The sequence below is a fragment of the Impatiens glandulifera genome, chromosome 2, assembly GCF_907164915.1.
Source record: "Impatiens glandulifera chromosome 2, dImpGla2.1, whole genome shotgun sequence".
Taxonomy (NCBI): Eukaryota; Viridiplantae; Streptophyta; class Magnoliopsida; order Ericales; family Balsaminaceae; genus Impatiens; species Impatiens glandulifera.
The window spans coordinates 59925749-59943295 of record NC_061863.1 but is presented as its reverse complement, the minus strand read 5'-3'; the positions used below and the strand labels follow the sequence as shown (position 1 = coordinate 59943295).

Here is a 17547-nt window from a genome sequence, read left to right as displayed (position 1 = left end):
TATTTTAAAACAAATTTTATCGAATATAAAACTTATATTACCAATTTACAAGTTCTTATACAATTTATATCTACAAATTAAAACACATCATAAAAATATTATATATTTATTATTTAAAACGTATGTGAATAGCAAACCAGCCTTAGCCAAAACGCTCTACTTGTATGTTTGATTTTTCTTAATTGTATCCATTTACTCGTTTTTTGTTTGAAAGTGAGGAACTTTGCTTTATTTATAAATAAATCAATTCACATAGAGATGGTAGTAAGGATTGAGGAACTCTCTCTTCTTTCTCTATCTCTTATGTGTTTTTCTCTTCTCTTCCCTTAAATGAGTGAAAATTTGTATTGAGATCTGAAATTAATTAAGAACATGGGGAGAAAACCTTGTTGTGATAAAGTGGGATTAAAGAAAGGGCCATGGACAATTGAGGAAGACAAGAAGCTGATTGATTTCATCCTTAAAAATGGCCAATGCTGCTGGAGATCTCTTCCTAAACTCGCGGGGCTTCTGAGATGCGGAAAAAGTTGCAGACTGAGATGGATAAATTATCTAAGACCCGATCTTAAAAGAGGTCTTTTATCGGAACATGAAGAGAAGATGGTTATTGATCTTCATGCTATACTTGGCAACCGGTAACTATATATTAATATATTAAAGATTAACACAGATAATATATATCCCATTTTAATTTTGCCTTATTTTTGTTAATAGATGGTCCAAGATTGCTTCAAATCTTCCGGGAAGAACAGATAACGAGATTAAAAATCACTGGAATACACATATCAAGAAGAAGTTAAAGAAAATGGGAATTGATCCTCTAACCCACGAGATTGATCCTGACCAACTTCCTCATCAAGAACTGCCGACGCCGCCACCGCCGCCGGAGGAGACGACAACAATTGTACCATCAGTTGATGAATCATTACCAAGAGATGATCTGGAGGCCAAACAAATGGACGGTCATGTCTTTTTTGAAGAACTAGACACATCAATATTAACGTTTGATTCAAGCAATGAGTTTTGTACAGATGAAGTTCCCATGATTCAACCTCACGAAATCCAAATGGGACCCATTTCTGGTTCTTCATCTTCTTCCTCATCTTCTTCCAGTATGCTTGAAGAAGAACTAGGGCTGCCATCTTTCGAATTGCAATGTGATTTCTTGTGGGAATATGGATTCAACAGCAGTTTGGATTTCTTGATTAGTGATATTGACAGAGATTACAATTTAGCCATGGAATCATCTTCTTTCTCTGTTAATGGTCATTGCCCGAGGCTGATGATGGATCAAGATTCTTGGAAATCTGAGCTGTTCTGATCATTTAATAATTTGGAGGGCTTCTTTGTAAATCCATATGTATATGAATAAGAAAAGAGACTAGGCAAAGGCCCTTCTCTTTATGAGGTATATATATAATTAATATCCTTATTGCATGATATTGTTACTTATAAATTATATGTATTATGAATGTATCATTACATAATGTACACATAAAGGTGTTACATATTAAACTCTCTTTTTAGTTTTCAGTTTTCACCATCATTTCAAATAAATTTATTATGATAAAAAAAATTACTTATTAAGAACTACAATTTATTTTCATTTTAGATTTTTTTAAGGAATATTGAATTGTGGCCGTGTATTTTTATTTTGTGGTTTTGCTTAATGTAGACTTGTCACCCATTATAACTAGACAGAAATTTCTGTTTTTTTAATATATATATATATATATATAGTGTTTTGATTTTATTATTGATAAATTAATTGTATGTTTTGATTTTATTTTTTTTGAGAAAAATAAATTTGGGGTATTGCTAGAATTGAACTTTGTGGTTTGAATTTAGTAGTAGAAGTATATATATTCTTAAAGTTGAGAATTTTTCAGTGACATCAAATTATAGTGGAAAAAATCAATCAATAAACAATTATCATACTAAGATGAATTTATTTTCACAAGTTAATTGAAATGCTTTAAATGAATACTATAGGAATAAGTGAGAAGAACTCTATATATAATCAATATTTCAATTTAAAAACTTATGTGGTGATCTCAGACTCAGTGATAGAATGTAATATATATCTAGCTAATATTATTAAGATCATGGGTTTAGTTTTTACATTGAGATCATTTGTAAAAAAAATTATTATTGTTTTTATTTATTGATTTTAATTTAACTTTTTTTTTGTTATGTAGAGTCAAAAATAAATTTACATCATTTATTTATGTGTTTTTGAGGAATAAATAAATAAATTTTCAATAGTGAAGTACAATCACATGAAATGAAAACAAATATGACATCCAATAATTAAGCCAAATAAATTTAATACTTTGCATTATTGTCCTAAAAAGTGAGCTGAAATAAAATGTTTCAAATTTATTTTTCACTAAAAACAACTCTCATTAAAAAGGTAATCACAATAAAAGATTGTACTAGCCATCCCAAATTAATGCATGGCCACGGAAATAGGAAATCTAAAAATCTTTTATATCTAAAAAGCTTGAAAAGTATTTCTTATAATACATAGTTGCAGCTTTCTTTGAATGGAAGAAGTATGCAAATTGATTATGTAAAAGTTGCATGCTCCTTTTTATTTAATTTGAAGTCTCTTATTTTCTACAATCTACCCTACTAATATATTGTAAAAAAATTAATAATGTTAACTCAAGTTGTATTAAGAGTGGTCTCAATAAGAGACAAAATATCATAGATTCGATTTAATTCTTATTTAGAATTTTTTTAATAAAGAGAACTAGAATGAAACTCTAAAAAAAAAAAAATCTTAAAATTAAAATAAAAATTATAACTATAAATGAGTCGGGTTAACTTTCTACATTACAAAATATCTTATAACATTATTATTATTGTTTTTTACCAATTATACAATAGTACTATTAATTGATTAAAAAATATTTATTTATAAGAATCCATTGTTTACTATTTAATTTTAAAAAATCTTAATATTTTAATAAAATAAGAGTATTTTTCAATAAAATTTACTTATTCCAAATAAGTTAACATTTACATTATTATTCAAATATATATAATTATTTATTTGAGAGAAATAATTAAAAGTGGTGAAACTTTGAAAGGTTCAAACTAAATAACTTGCTAATTTGATCCAACAATAAAATTAATAATTGAGCATTTTAAATAACTTGCTAAATACCAATTAACCTGCTGTTAGAAATTAATAAAAACCAACTAATAATGATATTTTAGCAAAAAATAATTAGATTAAAACCAAGTCATAAGTCTTGGCTATTTTATAACTATAAATATGAGGAAACCAATCATTAAGTCAACTGCCATTATATATTAACTATTTATACAGTACATATGATTATCGGTATTAGAAGAAATTCAATAACATTAATATTAAATTACATCTTGCTATAATATTACACTAATTCAAAGTTAAAAATAAAATAAAATGTTGAAAAAGCCAACAAGCATGTAGACGATTGGATTGAACGTTAAATGGACAAAATTATATTCAAAATGCCAACAAATTTCTTATATTTAAATCATGTAATTAATTTCTTACTTAATTGACAATTGGACATGCAATAATTAGTTAATAACTCATAAGAAACAGATATATAATCATTGAGAGTGTGACAGAATATTATTATTATTTCCTACCTATACCTTAATTATTTCTTTGTAAATATTAATTATTAGCTTTTAAATATTTATGTATAAATAATAATTCTAGTTTCACATTATTGCAAAAATATATGGCACTGATCTGAACCAACAATTATACAATGTATTATTGTCTAATATTTAAGTGTTTTAAGTTAATAAATCAGTAGTTCTAATCCAAACCGGTTCTGTATCGAATAATTAAAAAAAAAAAACTTTTGATTTGTTGAGACAAAAAAAATCATAAAAAAAAATGAAGAATTGATTATATACTGATAATCATATATATGAACATTTGGTGAGTAATTTATAATATAATTTCAGCATTAACATTATTGAGGAATATTGACTAACTTGCAAAATAATGATTTGAACCTTTAATTTGTTGTATACGCGTGAGACTGAGAGAATGCATTAATTATATTGTTTTCTTTTCATTATCATAGGATAATAATATTTTTATTTTGAATGAGTTTTCTCTTTTCATCAAAGAGCATATTATACATTTTTTTATGGATAAATAGAAATGCATTTGTTGATTAAAGTTCTGCAATAAGTTAAATGCAATCTATCATTGTAATTCGATTGAAAACCAAAATTACATACTCACTAAAAACACTAGTTTAAATAAGTGTTAAATATAGTTTAGAGAATGTTATTAAAGACTTAATTACTAGCCAAATTTATTTAAGACTTTCAGATAAGATGGAAAGCAAACATTTGACCAAAAACAGGATATATATAAGTTGGCGGGTCAAGTAAGTATTTCATAACTCATGGTTTAAAACATGGTTGAATAATAATAAAAAATGAATGAATGCACTTGTTACTTTAGGATGAGGTTTGATATATTTTTAAAGGCAAAAATAATAATAATAATAATAATAATATATTGTGTTATTAGTTTGATGATTTATATTTTATTTTGGTGATTGGGAGACTAAACTCATTTCATTCACACTCTAATCAATTAAATCACTCAATTAATTAGGTAAAATATAAAATATCATCTATTTTTTTAAAAAATAAATCAAATCATTTGTTAAAATATAAAATATCATTTTTTTTTAAATTAATCATTATATATTAATATCTTTTAAAAAAAAATTATCCAAAAAAAGATTCATATCTTCATATCTTCAAAATCATTGTTCATCAATATCTTTACAAATAAACTAAGATTTATTTAAATAACTCCAACCGAATAAACTTATATTTATATTTTAAAGAATATTCAAGGAATTTAGGTTTAACATCTCTGATAAACTAAAAAGATTGGAAATAAAATTGATGCTTTCAAATATTAACTACTAATTAATAAATATGATCCAAAAATTTCTTGACTTTTTTTATACAATTTTGAGTCACACCATGCCAAATATCTTGCATAAGACTTTGTCTTAGTCTTTCATCCACATTGCTAAATTACTTGTCGACTAAGTTACTAAGCTCTAAACAAAGTTTTAAATTACTTAAAAGTTTGACTCTAACTCTTGTCAATGATAAATCACATCATTTTCTCATAAATTATAACCTTCATCTATATTTTTATTTAATGTTTAAAAAAATTCTTCAATCATCTTTATATCAAAAGTATCTCAAAGTTCCCTCTAATATTTAAGACCCAAACATAGTAAAAAAATTTCATATCGCAAAAATCTCAAAGAATATTGTACACGTACATATATTAAAAAGAATATTGTACACGTACATATATTAAGACAAAGTTAATTTATAAAAACTTTCAACTAATTTTTTCCGAGATGCATGTACAAATTTATTATACACCTACTTTTAGTCAAATTATGTATAAAACTAACAAAATCAATTATATAATTATTGCACCATAATTCATATCTTAGAAACACTCATTTACCCATTTATACAACTTTTGATTTTTACACACTACCAAATATTGCTAAAAAGAACATACAAACCAGTGACACTGTGACACCACTCAATGAAAAATCCAAATCCATAAATATATGCAAAATGACTTGTCCTGATCATCAATCTCTTTACTTTAATCCAACTGACAAAATGATAGAAATAATCAAAATTTGAAGACCCCATTTTTGTCTCTTCCTACTGTCTATCTTCATTCAAAAAACAAACATATAATTGAAGACCCCATTTTTAGACTCTCACCACTAACACAAAAAAGTCAGATTTTTTCTGTACCTTCGACTAGTTAAGCACTTCATTCTCTTAATCCCGTTCCAACCATGATTATAGACAATAACACACTAGATGTCTAATATTGGTTAATAAGTTTCCCTAAATTGTCTCAAATAATCCTGTCAAAATTGCTACTTTTGGACTATTAGAAACCATTTATGAAAACTTATGATCATTTGAATTATTAGAGACAAATATCTGTGGAAAACTTATCCGATCCAATCCCATGATGATTAACAATTTCCATATAGTAAATGTTGAGGGACTAAACTTAACGAAAATATAGTACATGGGTTATATATTAAAAATGTGAAGACTAGGAATGAATTGTGGGGCCTTAACTAATCTGGAATCTGGATGAATGGATATCAGGAGTATTTGGTTAGTGATAAGATAAAGGGGTGAAACAGGGGCAGAGTGGAATAGACATAGCTTTAGGCATGGCAGCCAGAATTGGTTCATGCATGATTCTGCCTGCAAAGGAAAGAATTAGTTGTTGTATAAGTACTCAACCAATCTCAATACCCGCCATTGATGATCATCATGGCCATGATCATGGGAGAAGAAGAAGAAGATCAGGACTCCTCCTTATATCCACATTATTACTTGCAACCTCTTCAAAAGCAAAAGCAGCAGATACTAATAATGATCAAGCTCAACTCCTTCAAAGTAACTGTTTTTCTCTATCTGTTTGTCACTCTATATATACCAAATATACAATACTTGAGTAGAATTGATAAATCTCATATATATACATATAGAATACCTGAAGAAATCAGAGGAAAACAAAGCCAAGAATGATAAAGAGGTATAATTATGTTTAATTATTTGTACAAGGATAGATAGATACCTTAATTTTGTTGTTGGATATTATTCATGTGTATTGCAGAGACTAGACAAGTATTACAAGAGAAATTACAAGGATTACTTCGATTTTGTTGAAGGGTCTGTTAAGGGGAAAACCAGAGATCAACTCTCTGAGTCAGAGAAGGCAATTCTTGATTGGCTTGAAGCCAACAAATAGATCCAGACTTAATTTATATCATCAATATTTCATCATTCTTTCTATCTTTGTTTGAATACATTATGCCAGTCTTTAATTTTTTCTTATGATTAAACATGACTACTATTACCATTAGTCTCATGCTAACTATCCCTTTTTTTCATCATCTGAAATATCATGACAAACATTGGTTCAAACAGCTTATGTAGTGTTTAAGAAATATTTGGTTAGAAGTTTTACTACTCTATCTCACAAAAAATCTAATTTGATTTAACTAAAATAATTAAATTGTATGAACTATTTTGATTTTTTTTTAATTTTAATTTTAAATTATTTGGATTTCAACTTAAATATTTAATATTGATAAAAATTTAATATTTTTGAAATTTATTTGTTTATCGTGCAAGCTCAGCCGAGAATGTTGTGCTCGTGTTGTGTCAAGTTTAATATGAAAACGTTCCAAACTGATAATAAAAAAAATCAAACAAAATCAATTTAATTATCTGTTTTTTAGTTTAGCTCATTTTCTTAATCATTTAATCATTTTCTCTCCTTCTCCACACAGAATTCTGTTCAGATCCCTTCCTTTATACACCCGCATGATGTTAAATAATTCACAATGTCTATGTGATAACCAAAAACTCTGTAATAAGGAAAATCCTACCTGATTTTGAAATTTGTGATTTTGACTATTAAATCTATTTAAAAAATGTGAAATTTATCATTTTTTTAATTTCATTTTATTTCAGTTTATGCCAGCTTTGAAATGGTTGGGTATTACCCGAAAAGAGTTGATATCTAGAATTTAGTTGAAAAGGTAGCTTGTTTTGTATTGAGTGATTTTTTTATATAATTTATGCTAATATTTTTCTGTTAAAAAGTTAGAGAAAATTGTGTATTGAATCTTGAAACGCTAATGCGATAAAGAGAGGAGTTATAATAAGAAGATAAGTTTCAGAGGTCTATTAAGATAAAAACGTATTAAAAAGGTTAAACAATAAGTTAAGAAATACTTGATAAATTAACTAAAAACACGTTAAACAAGTAAAAACTTATACAATTCATAAATGTGTTAAATGGGGCAAAACCGATTTGAATAATTTTTAAACGGGCTAAACACGAGTCTAATCGTGTTAAATGAAACAAAACAAGACAAAACAAGACAAATACTTGTTACACACGTTAAAAACGTATTAATAAGATTAAAAATGTGTTAAACAGATAAAAACATAATAACTCATATTGATAAATAATAAGATTAAATAACAACTTAATTAAATTCTAGTTAATATGAAAAATAATAAAATGTGTTAATCTATCTGTCACAACAACCAATAATGTAATATTCTGCGGTGTGTCACATTTTGTTGTGTCTAATTCTAATCATTAATTTTCTTTTACTTTTAAAACATAATTTCTCGTTACATTTTTTTTTAGGTTCATCATTATATCCCAAATCCCAAATCTGACTTGCCATTGAAATCTCTGCTTAAGAAGTGTGAAGAAAATATTTTTGATTTTATACTCATAATCGGAGATGAGATCAATGATGTATGATCAGACCTCTCCAGAAGATGAAAGAAGACAAAATGCATAGCCCCTTTAATTAATTAGTATATTTTTTTTCTTAAATATATTAATATTTTTTTATATATTATAACAAACTTTATATAGTAAATATTATAATTATATATTTTTTTTTATTAAAGTTTATATTGGCCCTGATTTCAGCCATAATTTTGATAATTAAGAAACAAGTCCTATAGTATATAACTAATAGTTTGGTCTTTAAAAAAATTAGTTATACAAAAAAAAGGAAAAAATGTTTAAACAAAAATATTAGTTTCTGACTTTTAAACTTAGATTTCTTAAATTAGTATTAGCTGAAAATTATAAAAATAAACAAATATTCTTATTTTTTATTTAAATGTTAAACATAATATTTTTTTTTAATAATTCATAATTCTCGGGCCACCATATCTATTGTGCCGATTAAATTTGTGCTAATAACTGTGTTTTGTTATATCTATATGACTCATTATATACTTATGCTTTAAATTACAAAGTTATAATTAAAAAAGTTTAAACTAATTTAAATTTATTTAAAAAATAAAGAGTTTAATAATATAAGAGATTTTTAGTAAATAAAAATATTTTTATAGAAAAGAAAACACCGTTTGTACTTTGTACTACCAATAGTAAATAAATAAATATGACCGTTGAAATTAGCTGTTTTCCAAGACAACTGAGTGGGTTATTTTTGTTGGTATACTACTGGGCCAGGCTTTGGAAAACGACATTTTACATGAGCTCGTTTGATATATGTTTATCTTAGTATTTAATCATTTTTTTAAAACTGTTCAAGTTGTTTATTTATTACACATAATTTAATGTTTTTTTACTAACACATAGCAAACAAATAGATATTAAGATAAATTTTAATTTAATACCCATATTTTAAAAAAATTTATACATATATGAAAAATGATGTAAATCATTTGAACACAACGAACAAAAACATGACACGAATAGAAAATGAATAAAAATTAAAAATTAAAAACTAAAAATTAGAAACTAAAAATTAGAAAATGTTAGTCAATAGGTTATCGAGCTCGTAAGTTCTCGAGAAGAACGGTTAACTTTTCGACGGACACTATCAACTTTTTAGAATAAATCTCAAAAAAAATATCATAATACTAACATTATGAATGATACACATCGAACGTTCGACGATAACCTATTAAGTTAATTATTTTTACAAATTTCAACAAAATATAACTTGTTGCAAATCATAATTCATTTTGTGCTCAATGTAGTCTTTATAATTAAATTACTAATTCATAATTGTTCAAAATGATTTGTTATTAAATTTATTGTATTTAAGTTGTTTTAAAATTATTATAACTTACTTTATTTTTATATATATTTAAATAAATAAGTATAAATATAAATTCAAAATCATTATTTTTATTTTTTAAATGATTCATTATTATAAATATAGAGTAATTTCTTGTTAACTAATTAATACCAAAGTTACACATGTAATAAAACATCGTAATATAAACATCGTGTTGATAGATATTAATTAAATACGATCACACCGAAATGACGTCAATTCATTTTAACCCCTTAATCCATTAAAATATAATAGAAATAATGAACCAAAGATTTATGTTTTAACCTCATATCTATAGTCTCAAGTCTCAACCTCCAACAAACTCCCAATTAATTTCAGTTACGTTCCAAGAGACTATAAATATATGTTAGGCATAACTATAATATAAAAAAAGAATGGGTGGGTCGTGGATTCAATTTTCATAAGTCACATCATATAATACTAACCTTGATACATCTATTTTATGTATAATGACTCTCTTCGTCAAAATTCTACCATTAATAGCGTTACAACTAGAAAACAAATTTTTAAAAATAATTTAAAATCCTACTCTAAATTGTATTTTTATTTTTTATATTAAGTTATCACTGTATTAAATCTTCGTAGAAAACCAAACACCAAATGACATGTTAAATAATAATAATAATAATAATAATAATATTGCTACCATGATGGTGAAGATGTTCTATAATCCTTTTTTTAATTGCCCTTAGAAAGAGGACTTAAAATTCTTCCTATTTATTGCAATTTTTTTCTTATATAAAATTAGGGTTGTCTAACTAATTCTTACAGGCTTTGATTATTAATTAGTGGATGTTAACACATTACATAATGACTCTTCATTTAAATTTGATAATATAAATTTTAGAGTAATGATAGGGGAAGCGAAAGTTTTGCAGCGAATGTGTAGCGAACTGATGTGGAATGCTGACTAGGCGGATGACTAATTATAACTTTAAATGTTTATTTATCTCTCTCATGTTTATTAATAATTTCTCTCTCTTCTCTTACTTAATAATTTATATTTTATACCTTTAATCTTTATTAATAATTTATTTTAAACATTAATAGGGACAATAATGAATTAAATAAAAAAATAGCAAAAATATATATTTTTAAATATATATTATATTTGATAAATATATATTTAAGAAAATAAAAAATTAAATATAATTTTTTTATATTTTTTAATTAATTATTTTTCACCCTCTCTATTTTTTTTTATTTTTTATAATATATATTTTAAATTTAATCAATTAACTCATACGATTATATATTATCTCCTTTTATATTATCATTGGGTTAACTAATATTGGGTTAATTATTATTATAAAGTGTTTTTTTTTATTTAGATTCCACCGTAATAGTGAATAATTTGATTTTAGTTAGAGATAACAAATTCTTATTTTTTTTATTCTAACTTATTTTAAAAATAACAATTTTTTTTTTATTATAACTTATTTTAAAAATAAATAAATAAATTATCAATATATATTAATAGAGAAGAGAAATAATTAATTAAAAAAATAAGAATTTTTATATTTATTTTATTATTCTCTTATATATTTATCAAATATAATATATATTTGAAAATATATATTTATTTTGTTATTAGTTTATTTCATTTATTATTGTTCCTATTTTTATTCTAATTTTTTATAAATAAAAAAGATAAATAATAAAATATATAAACATATAAAGACGGAAAAGATAAAAAAATAAATTATTAATAGAATGAAGAGAAATAAGTTAAATAAATTATTAATAGAGGGAAGAGAAATAAGTTATTAATGAATAGGAGAGAGATAAATAAACATTTAAAATAATTAGTCATCCGCATCCACATCAGTTCGCTACACATTCGCTGCAAAACTTTTCGCTCCCCCTATCCTTACTCTAAATTTTATTATGTACCTAAGATGGAAAACTAAAATGTTAATTAAACTCTACAAATTACATTTTGTAGAAAAAAAGAAGAAGAGATAATTAGGGTCTCCTAGCTGTAAGAAAGAGACAAGCGGCCGCAACGGCTATCAACAAAGTGATTCTGTTCTTTTCTATGCTCCTAAAAAGACACTCCTTTCTTGAACTGTTATTGATGGAATAAGGAGAGAGGATATCTCAACCGTTGGATTTATCTTCTTCAATCTATTCACTCCCAAGGCTTTTAATTAAATAGGCTTCTCCCCCATTTCAGCTTTTTCCATCTTTCCCTCTTCTACCTCTAGCTCATCACTCTCTCTTTCTCTCTCAAAATCTGTTGCAGAGGATATAGGAAGATCTATCAATGGCTCATCAACTGCTCTTGCTTCTTCTTTTAACAGCTACTTTTGTTTCAGCAGATGAAGGTGAAACCTCTCTCTCTTTCTCTCAATATAATGTAAAGATCTCTTCTTTATGAAATGGGTTTGAAGAAATGATGTTTTTTTAGCCATGGTGTTTAGGGTTTAGCTGATATGAACAGTATTAATGAACATTTATTGCATAAATCGAATGCTTATTACTTGTATTTTCACCTAATCCTAATATACAATATGAATGCTACACAAAAAAGGACCACCAAATCTAACTTCCAATATTTGTTTTCAGTTAATGCCCTCTCAGATCTAATAGAAAAATAAATAAACATTTATTAATGGTCAAGAACCCATAACTGAAAAGAAAGAGGGCTAGGCTAGAGAAATAAATTAATAAATAATAAATAGGTAAGGAATACTAGAAGAAGAACCATCCCTTGATTGATTTTGCTTTTAAGACTTGCGGATTATATGTTAAGGATATAGGAACATCCCATGTTCTTTAATTATATTTAATCATACAAGACAGTATAAACTATAAAGTGCTTGCCAAATTTAATTGGTTTTCTTATACTTTTTTAAATGATCATTCATTTCTAATTGGTTTTCAACCTTATTGAGTCATTGTGTTATATGGGTCATTTGGATATATAGTATTAATTTTGTGGGTGGTGTTTGTTTTTGTTTCCATTGTAGATCCATTTATAGGTGTGAACATAGGAACCGACTTGTCGGATATGCCACACCCGACTCAAGTAGTAGCCTTACTCAAAGCCCAACAAATTCGGCATGTAAGATTGTTCGACGCCGATCGCGGTATGTTACTAGCCCTTGCGAAAACCGGGATTAAAGTTGCAATCTCTATTCCAAACCAGCAACTTCTCGGTATTGGCCAGTCCAATTCGACCGCAGCCAATTGGGTATCCCAAAATGTGATAGCCCATTATCCGGACACAAATATAACCACCATTTGTGTTGGATCCGAAGTCCTAACCACCTTACCGAACGCCGCAAGTGTCCTTGTGAATGCTCTCAAGTTCATTCATTCGGCCCTGGTGGCCTCCAATTTGGACAAACAAATCAAAGTTTCGACCCCTCTTCCTTCGTCAATCATCCTCGATTCGTTCCCGCCTTCTCAAGCGTTCTTCAACCATTCCTTGAACCCTGTTTTAGTTCCCTTGCTCAAGTTCTTGCAATCCACGGGCTCGTTTCTAATGTTGAACATATACCCGTATTATGATTACATGCAATCCAATGGCGTTATTCCTTTGGATTACGCCCTCTTTCAGCCGCTCGCTTCGAACAAAGAAGCTGTTGATTCAAACACCCTCCTTCACTACACGAACGTCTTCGACGCAATGGTGGACGCGGCTTACTTCGCGATGGCCGATCTAAATTTCACAAACGTGCCCGTTTTGGTAACAGAATCAGGCTGGCCTTCGAAAGGCGATACAAACGAACCTGACGCCACATTAGACAATGCCAACACTTACAACAGCAATTTGATTCGACACGTGTTTAACAAAACAGGGACACCAAAACACCCTGGAATCTCGGTTAGCACGTATATCTACGAGCTGTACAACGAGGACGCCAAGGCGGGAATCACTTCGGAGAAGAATTGGGGTCTTTTCGATGCAAACGGTGTTCCTGTTTATATATTGAAATTAACTGATTCAGGTCCTCTCTTGTCAAACGACACTTCCAATATGACGTTTTGTTCTGTTAAGGATGGGGCTGATCCTAAAATGATTCAGGCTGCCCTGGATTGGGCTTGTGGATCGGGAAAAGTCGATTGCTCGCCTTTAATGCAGGGCCGGCCATGTTATGAGCCCGATACGGTTTTCGCACACGCCTCTTACGCTTTTAACGCATATTATCATCAGAATGGGAAGACTGCCGATGCTTGCAATTTTAACGGGGTGGCTGCAATAACCACCACAAGCCCTAGTAATAATTTTTTACTTTTACCATTGTAATAGGTTTACAAATTATTTTTGTAGGCTTACATTACAAATTTATCTTTTGATGCAGGTAATAATAACGCTTCTTGTGTGATGGCTGGAACGTAAGTTAGTTAATGATCATATGCTTGATAATTTAATGATAGTGTCCTGATATTTTTACTATAAATTTGTGATGCAGTTTCGGCACCAATGGGACAATAATGAACGGTACTGCTTTATCTCCGTTGATGAACTCGACAAGCTCGGGTGAAGCGAAGATCTGGTCTCATCCCTTAGTTGCTGGCATTTTTGCAACTGTGGCTTTGTTATGCCAAGTTGTGTTTTTGTAGATGGAATTGGTGGGGGATTGTTTTAGCGGTTTTTTGGAATTGGTCCAATTAATTTTGATAGGAGGCAATTTCTTCTAGGGTTTATTTTGTGTCAATTTTTAATGAACTGCTGACAATTTGTTACTACTAGTCATGTATTGTAGTTGATGTGTATCATCATCCTGTTAAAAACCCTTCAATCTTTTTTGTTTTGGGGATGTTCTAAATTGGGACAGTCATGTCTTTAAGCACGCATTGTTTTGTACTTGTGGTTGGGAATAGGTTAGTTCAATCTTGATATATGTCACTTATTGCTAAAATATGATAAAAGAAGAAGGATTCAAATAAATACGGTACCTCAGTTAAAAGTTAAGTTTGAAATAGCTTAATTAAACTCAATTTATTCGCTCCAGTCTCAATCAATATGATTCAGCTTTATCGCAAAATATGTTTAACTATAAATTTGCGTTACGCGAATCAACGCACACTTAGAGCTTATTCGAGGAATGAGTTTTTTTTGTTTTATCCTAAAAACCCTTGTTGGATAAAAATTATGAAAAAAATGGTTTTTAAAATTAGAAGACTAATTTATTCTTTGACTTTAGAGGATATAGTGTAGGTGAGAGAATGATGGTTTAGAGATGATAAAATTAGAGGGTAATTTTGATATTTATATAATCAAATTATTTGATTTTATGGTTGATAAGATATTTGAGTTTTGGGATAAAAACTAGGTTTTATTCTCAAAACCCTTTCATCAAACAAGGCCTTAGAGTAGTTATTAATTATTTCTTTCTTTTATAGTAATTTAATTGGTGTGTAAATATTAAACTCATTGCAAGGAGCAAAAATTGATCTTGAAACCATAAAATGTAAGAATAAATTAACCAAAACTATAATAATATTATTATACATAATGAATATCTTAATAGATATTGATCAGTTTTATAATACATATTTATTTACACTCCTGGTTGGTAAAATGTCTATATTATAAGTGTAAATACATTTTTATTTGCCCACGTGGCAAAGGACCACATCCACATGTGCCACATGGGTAATAACACAATAATAATAATAATAAAGACAATTATTGTTATAAGCAAAAACAATATAAAATATTAGTCATATATATATATACAACACAAAAGGAGGTTATATTATTATTATTTATTTATCCGAAAAGAAAACCCCCAAAACTAAAATAAAAAAAACAAACAAACAAGACCTTGACTGTTTCTCTCTCCTCTCTCTTTCTCTCTCCTGTCTTATTGAAGCAGCCTAGTCAGCAAACCAGCACACGAGTAGCGGTTGTTATGGCGTGGCCTGTGGGTCCAGGCTTGATGGCGGCCGCATAGTTGAATCGACATATTTATATTCTTTTCTTTGTCCAGCCCAGCCGAGCCGAGTTGACTCGTTAAACGGCGGCGAGTTGCCAGGCTGAGGTTGCGACTAATGGGCGAGTGTGCCAACCCAGCATCAGACAACCGTCGTTCTCCTCCACCGCGTACCCATCTCCGCCGGAAAACAGGGCACACAGCATGCTCGCCTGCTTGAACGCGTTCGAGCCCAGGTGAGCCGGAAGAAATCCGGCCGAGTTCATCCGTTCTCTCCACCGAGTCAGCGGTTCGTGTCGCTCAACTCGCTCCGATCCTTCGCACGCCACCACGTTGCAGATCTGCCTCCCTAGGTACACCTCCGACATCAGAACGTCTTCTTGGGAATTCGATTGTTGAGTCAACCCGGAACCCTCAAGCGAGTCGAACATGGTCGAATAGTAATGCAACGCCTCGTTGAATCGATCCATGAACTCGTCCTCGTTGTGGTTAGCTTCCTGTTCAGCAATCGTCACGATCTTGGGTTTCATCTCTTTTATCGACGACAGAACTTTCTCAACCGCGCCGGGTCGGGAAAGTAGGCGGTGGAGTTCGAAAACCGAATTTACAGCAACCGATTCCAACTCGCTAGGTTGGATGTCCAAAATCGCTGCGTCCAAATCCGCTAAACTGTTGGCGACGAACCCACGAAACTCGAATTGAACGCCGATTGCTTCAGCTAACTGAGCGAGCTTCAAACCAACCTGCTGCAAAGCGTCGGTGTTATCCGGCTGAGGAGGGCCGATTCCGGTGAGACGAAAAGCCGGCGGTCCACCAGGGCGAAGGGCAAGTGCTTGTAACAACGCCGGCCACTGCATCCCCTGTTTGAGGCTGAAATCTATGACGTGTACTCTATCCTTACCTTCAAAGGCCTCGAAAATCGCCTGATTCGCGGTGAAATGGGCGAACTTGAGATAAGGGCAGGTCTCGTAAAAGTGCATCTGAAGCTTGTCGGTATAGGAAGTTTCTATAGCCGCCTCTTGAGGAGGGTAGATCTTGTAGATTCTCCGAGCTAAACCTTCGGCGAAGTAAGTAGCGACTTTTCTCATCGGACCTGACTGCGACACTGCCAGAAGTCCGACATGTTTCACCAAAGCGTCGGCGAGCTTCGGATTGGCCTGTTGAATCGCCTCGGCACATGCCATGAGGGTGTGTACGAGTCGAACACCTGCTTCCTGAGAATCAACTATAACCATCGTTCGCGCCACGTCCGACTGCTGCGGCAGAGCTAGCTGACCATCGTGAGCCAGATTTGGCGAAAATTTCATCCGTTTATTATCGGGTTGTCCACTCTGATTACAGATTGCTCCTCCTGGAATAGCTCTGAGATCGTACTCAGAGTTGTCTTCAAAAATCTGATTACCTTGCATAGGATTGGAGAAATCAAACAGAGATTCGTCGATGATGGATGAATTAGAAGTCTGGATAACATCAAATCCTCCTCCTCCTCCATTGAGCTCTAACATGCTCTGTGCCCAGCCGGAAAGATCAGCCGGGTTGTAGTGAACGGTATCGTTGTTGAGCAGAGAAAACCCATCCTCCTGATCAGCCGTGCCCATCATCATCATCTCAAGCCGCTCGAACTTCCTGGCAACCTCGGCCATGTCAGATGATTTGACCTTGTACCCTAAAACGGCAAGAAGTTCGTCCATCCCGGCGTCCGGCTGTTGCTCCTCCTCGTATACCTGTTTATTTCCTTTCAGTTTCATCCCCCCGTTGGCTGCTGCTGCTGCGGCCATGGATCCTGAACTACTCTCCCCCCTCTCGCGGCCACGATCTCTCTTCATTTTGTTCATAAAAAATCAAAAACTCTCACTTCTTCTCTCTTTACATAACAAAAATGGGTTTGCTTTTGAGATCGTTTACTTAAG

The 17547-nt window shown here is 30.3% G+C and overlaps 4 protein-coding genes across 4 annotated transcripts; 3 read left to right on the top strand and 1 right to left on the bottom strand.

Annotated features, from left to right (window-relative positions):
- Positions 1–252: 252 nt before the first annotated feature.
- On the top strand, positions 253–1478 carry LOC124927004 (transcription factor MYB20-like). The gene is made up of 2 exons (XM_047467339.1): positions 253–635; positions 715–1478. Exons 1-2 carry the CDS (start codon positions 373–375, stop codon positions 1319–1321), a joined length of 870 nt encoding a protein of 289 aa, XP_047323295.1. The 5' UTR covers positions 253–372; the 3' UTR covers positions 1322–1478.
- A 4738-nt stretch (positions 1479–6216) lies between these two features.
- On the top strand, positions 6217–6961 carry LOC124927551. Its single transcript, XM_047467990.1, has 3 exons — positions 6217–6498; positions 6591–6637; positions 6719–6961. The coding sequence occupies exons 1-3, from the start codon at positions 6270–6272 to the stop codon at positions 6851–6853; spliced, it is 411 nt and encodes a 136-aa protein (XP_047323946.1). The 5' UTR covers positions 6217–6269; the 3' UTR covers positions 6854–6961.
- A 4788-nt stretch (positions 6962–11749) lies between these two features.
- LOC124928095 (glucan endo-1,3-beta-glucosidase 2-like) lies at positions 11750–14545 on the top strand. Its single transcript, XM_047468626.1, has 4 exons — positions 11750–12076; positions 12722–13975; positions 14060–14093; positions 14171–14545. The coding sequence occupies exons 1-4, from the start codon at positions 12016–12018 to the stop codon at positions 14319–14321; spliced, it is 1500 nt and encodes a 499-aa protein (XP_047324582.1). The 5' UTR covers positions 11750–12015; the 3' UTR covers positions 14322–14545.
- Positions 14546–15438: 893 nt separating this feature from the next.
- Positions 15439–17547, bottom strand: LOC124925319 (DELLA protein GAI-like). The gene has a single exon (XM_047465287.1). The coding sequence runs from the start codon at positions 17470–17472 to the stop codon at positions 15718–15720; it is 1755 nt and encodes a 584-aa protein (XP_047321243.1). The 5' UTR covers positions 17473–17547; the 3' UTR covers positions 15439–15717.

What these genes read in the sequence shown, in the direction of transcription:
- LOC124925319 (XM_047465287.1), bottom strand. Translation starts at nt 17,472, where the DNA reads ATGAACAAAATGAAGAGAGATCGTGGCCGCGAGAGGGGGGAGAGTAGT.
- LOC124927004 (XM_047467339.1), top strand. Translation starts at nt 373, where the DNA reads ATGGGGAGAAAACCTTGTTGTGATAAAGTGGGATTAAAGAAAGGGCCA. An exon ending in CATGCTATACTTGGCAACCG is followed by an intron (nt 636 to 714) that starts GTAACTATATAT and finishes TTTTGTTAATAG; the next exon opens with ATGGTCCAAGATTGCTTCAA.
- LOC124927551 (XM_047467990.1), top strand. Translation starts at nt 6,270, where the DNA reads ATGGCAGCCAGAATTGGTTCATGCATGATTCTGCCTGCAAAGGAAAGA. An exon ending in TCAAGCTCAACTCCTTCAAA is followed by an intron (nt 6,499 to 6,590) that starts GTAACTGTTTTT and finishes ATATACATATAG; the next exon opens with AATACCTGAAGAAATCAGAG. An exon ending in AAGCCAAGAATGATAAAGAG is followed by an intron (nt 6,638 to 6,718) that starts GTATAATTATGT and finishes TGTGTATTGCAG; the next exon opens with AGACTAGACAAGTATTACAA.
- LOC124928095 (XM_047468626.1), top strand. Translation starts at nt 12,016, where the DNA reads ATGGCTCATCAACTGCTCTTGCTTCTTCTTTTAACAGCTACTTTTGTT. An exon ending in TTTTGTTTCAGCAGATGAAG is followed by an intron (nt 12,077 to 12,721) that starts GTGAAACCTCTC and finishes TTTCCATTGTAG; the next exon opens with ATCCATTTATAGGTGTGAAC. An exon ending in AATAACCACCACAAGCCCTA is followed by an intron (nt 13,976 to 14,059) that starts GTAATAATTTTT and finishes CTTTTGATGCAG; the next exon opens with GTAATAATAACGCTTCTTGT.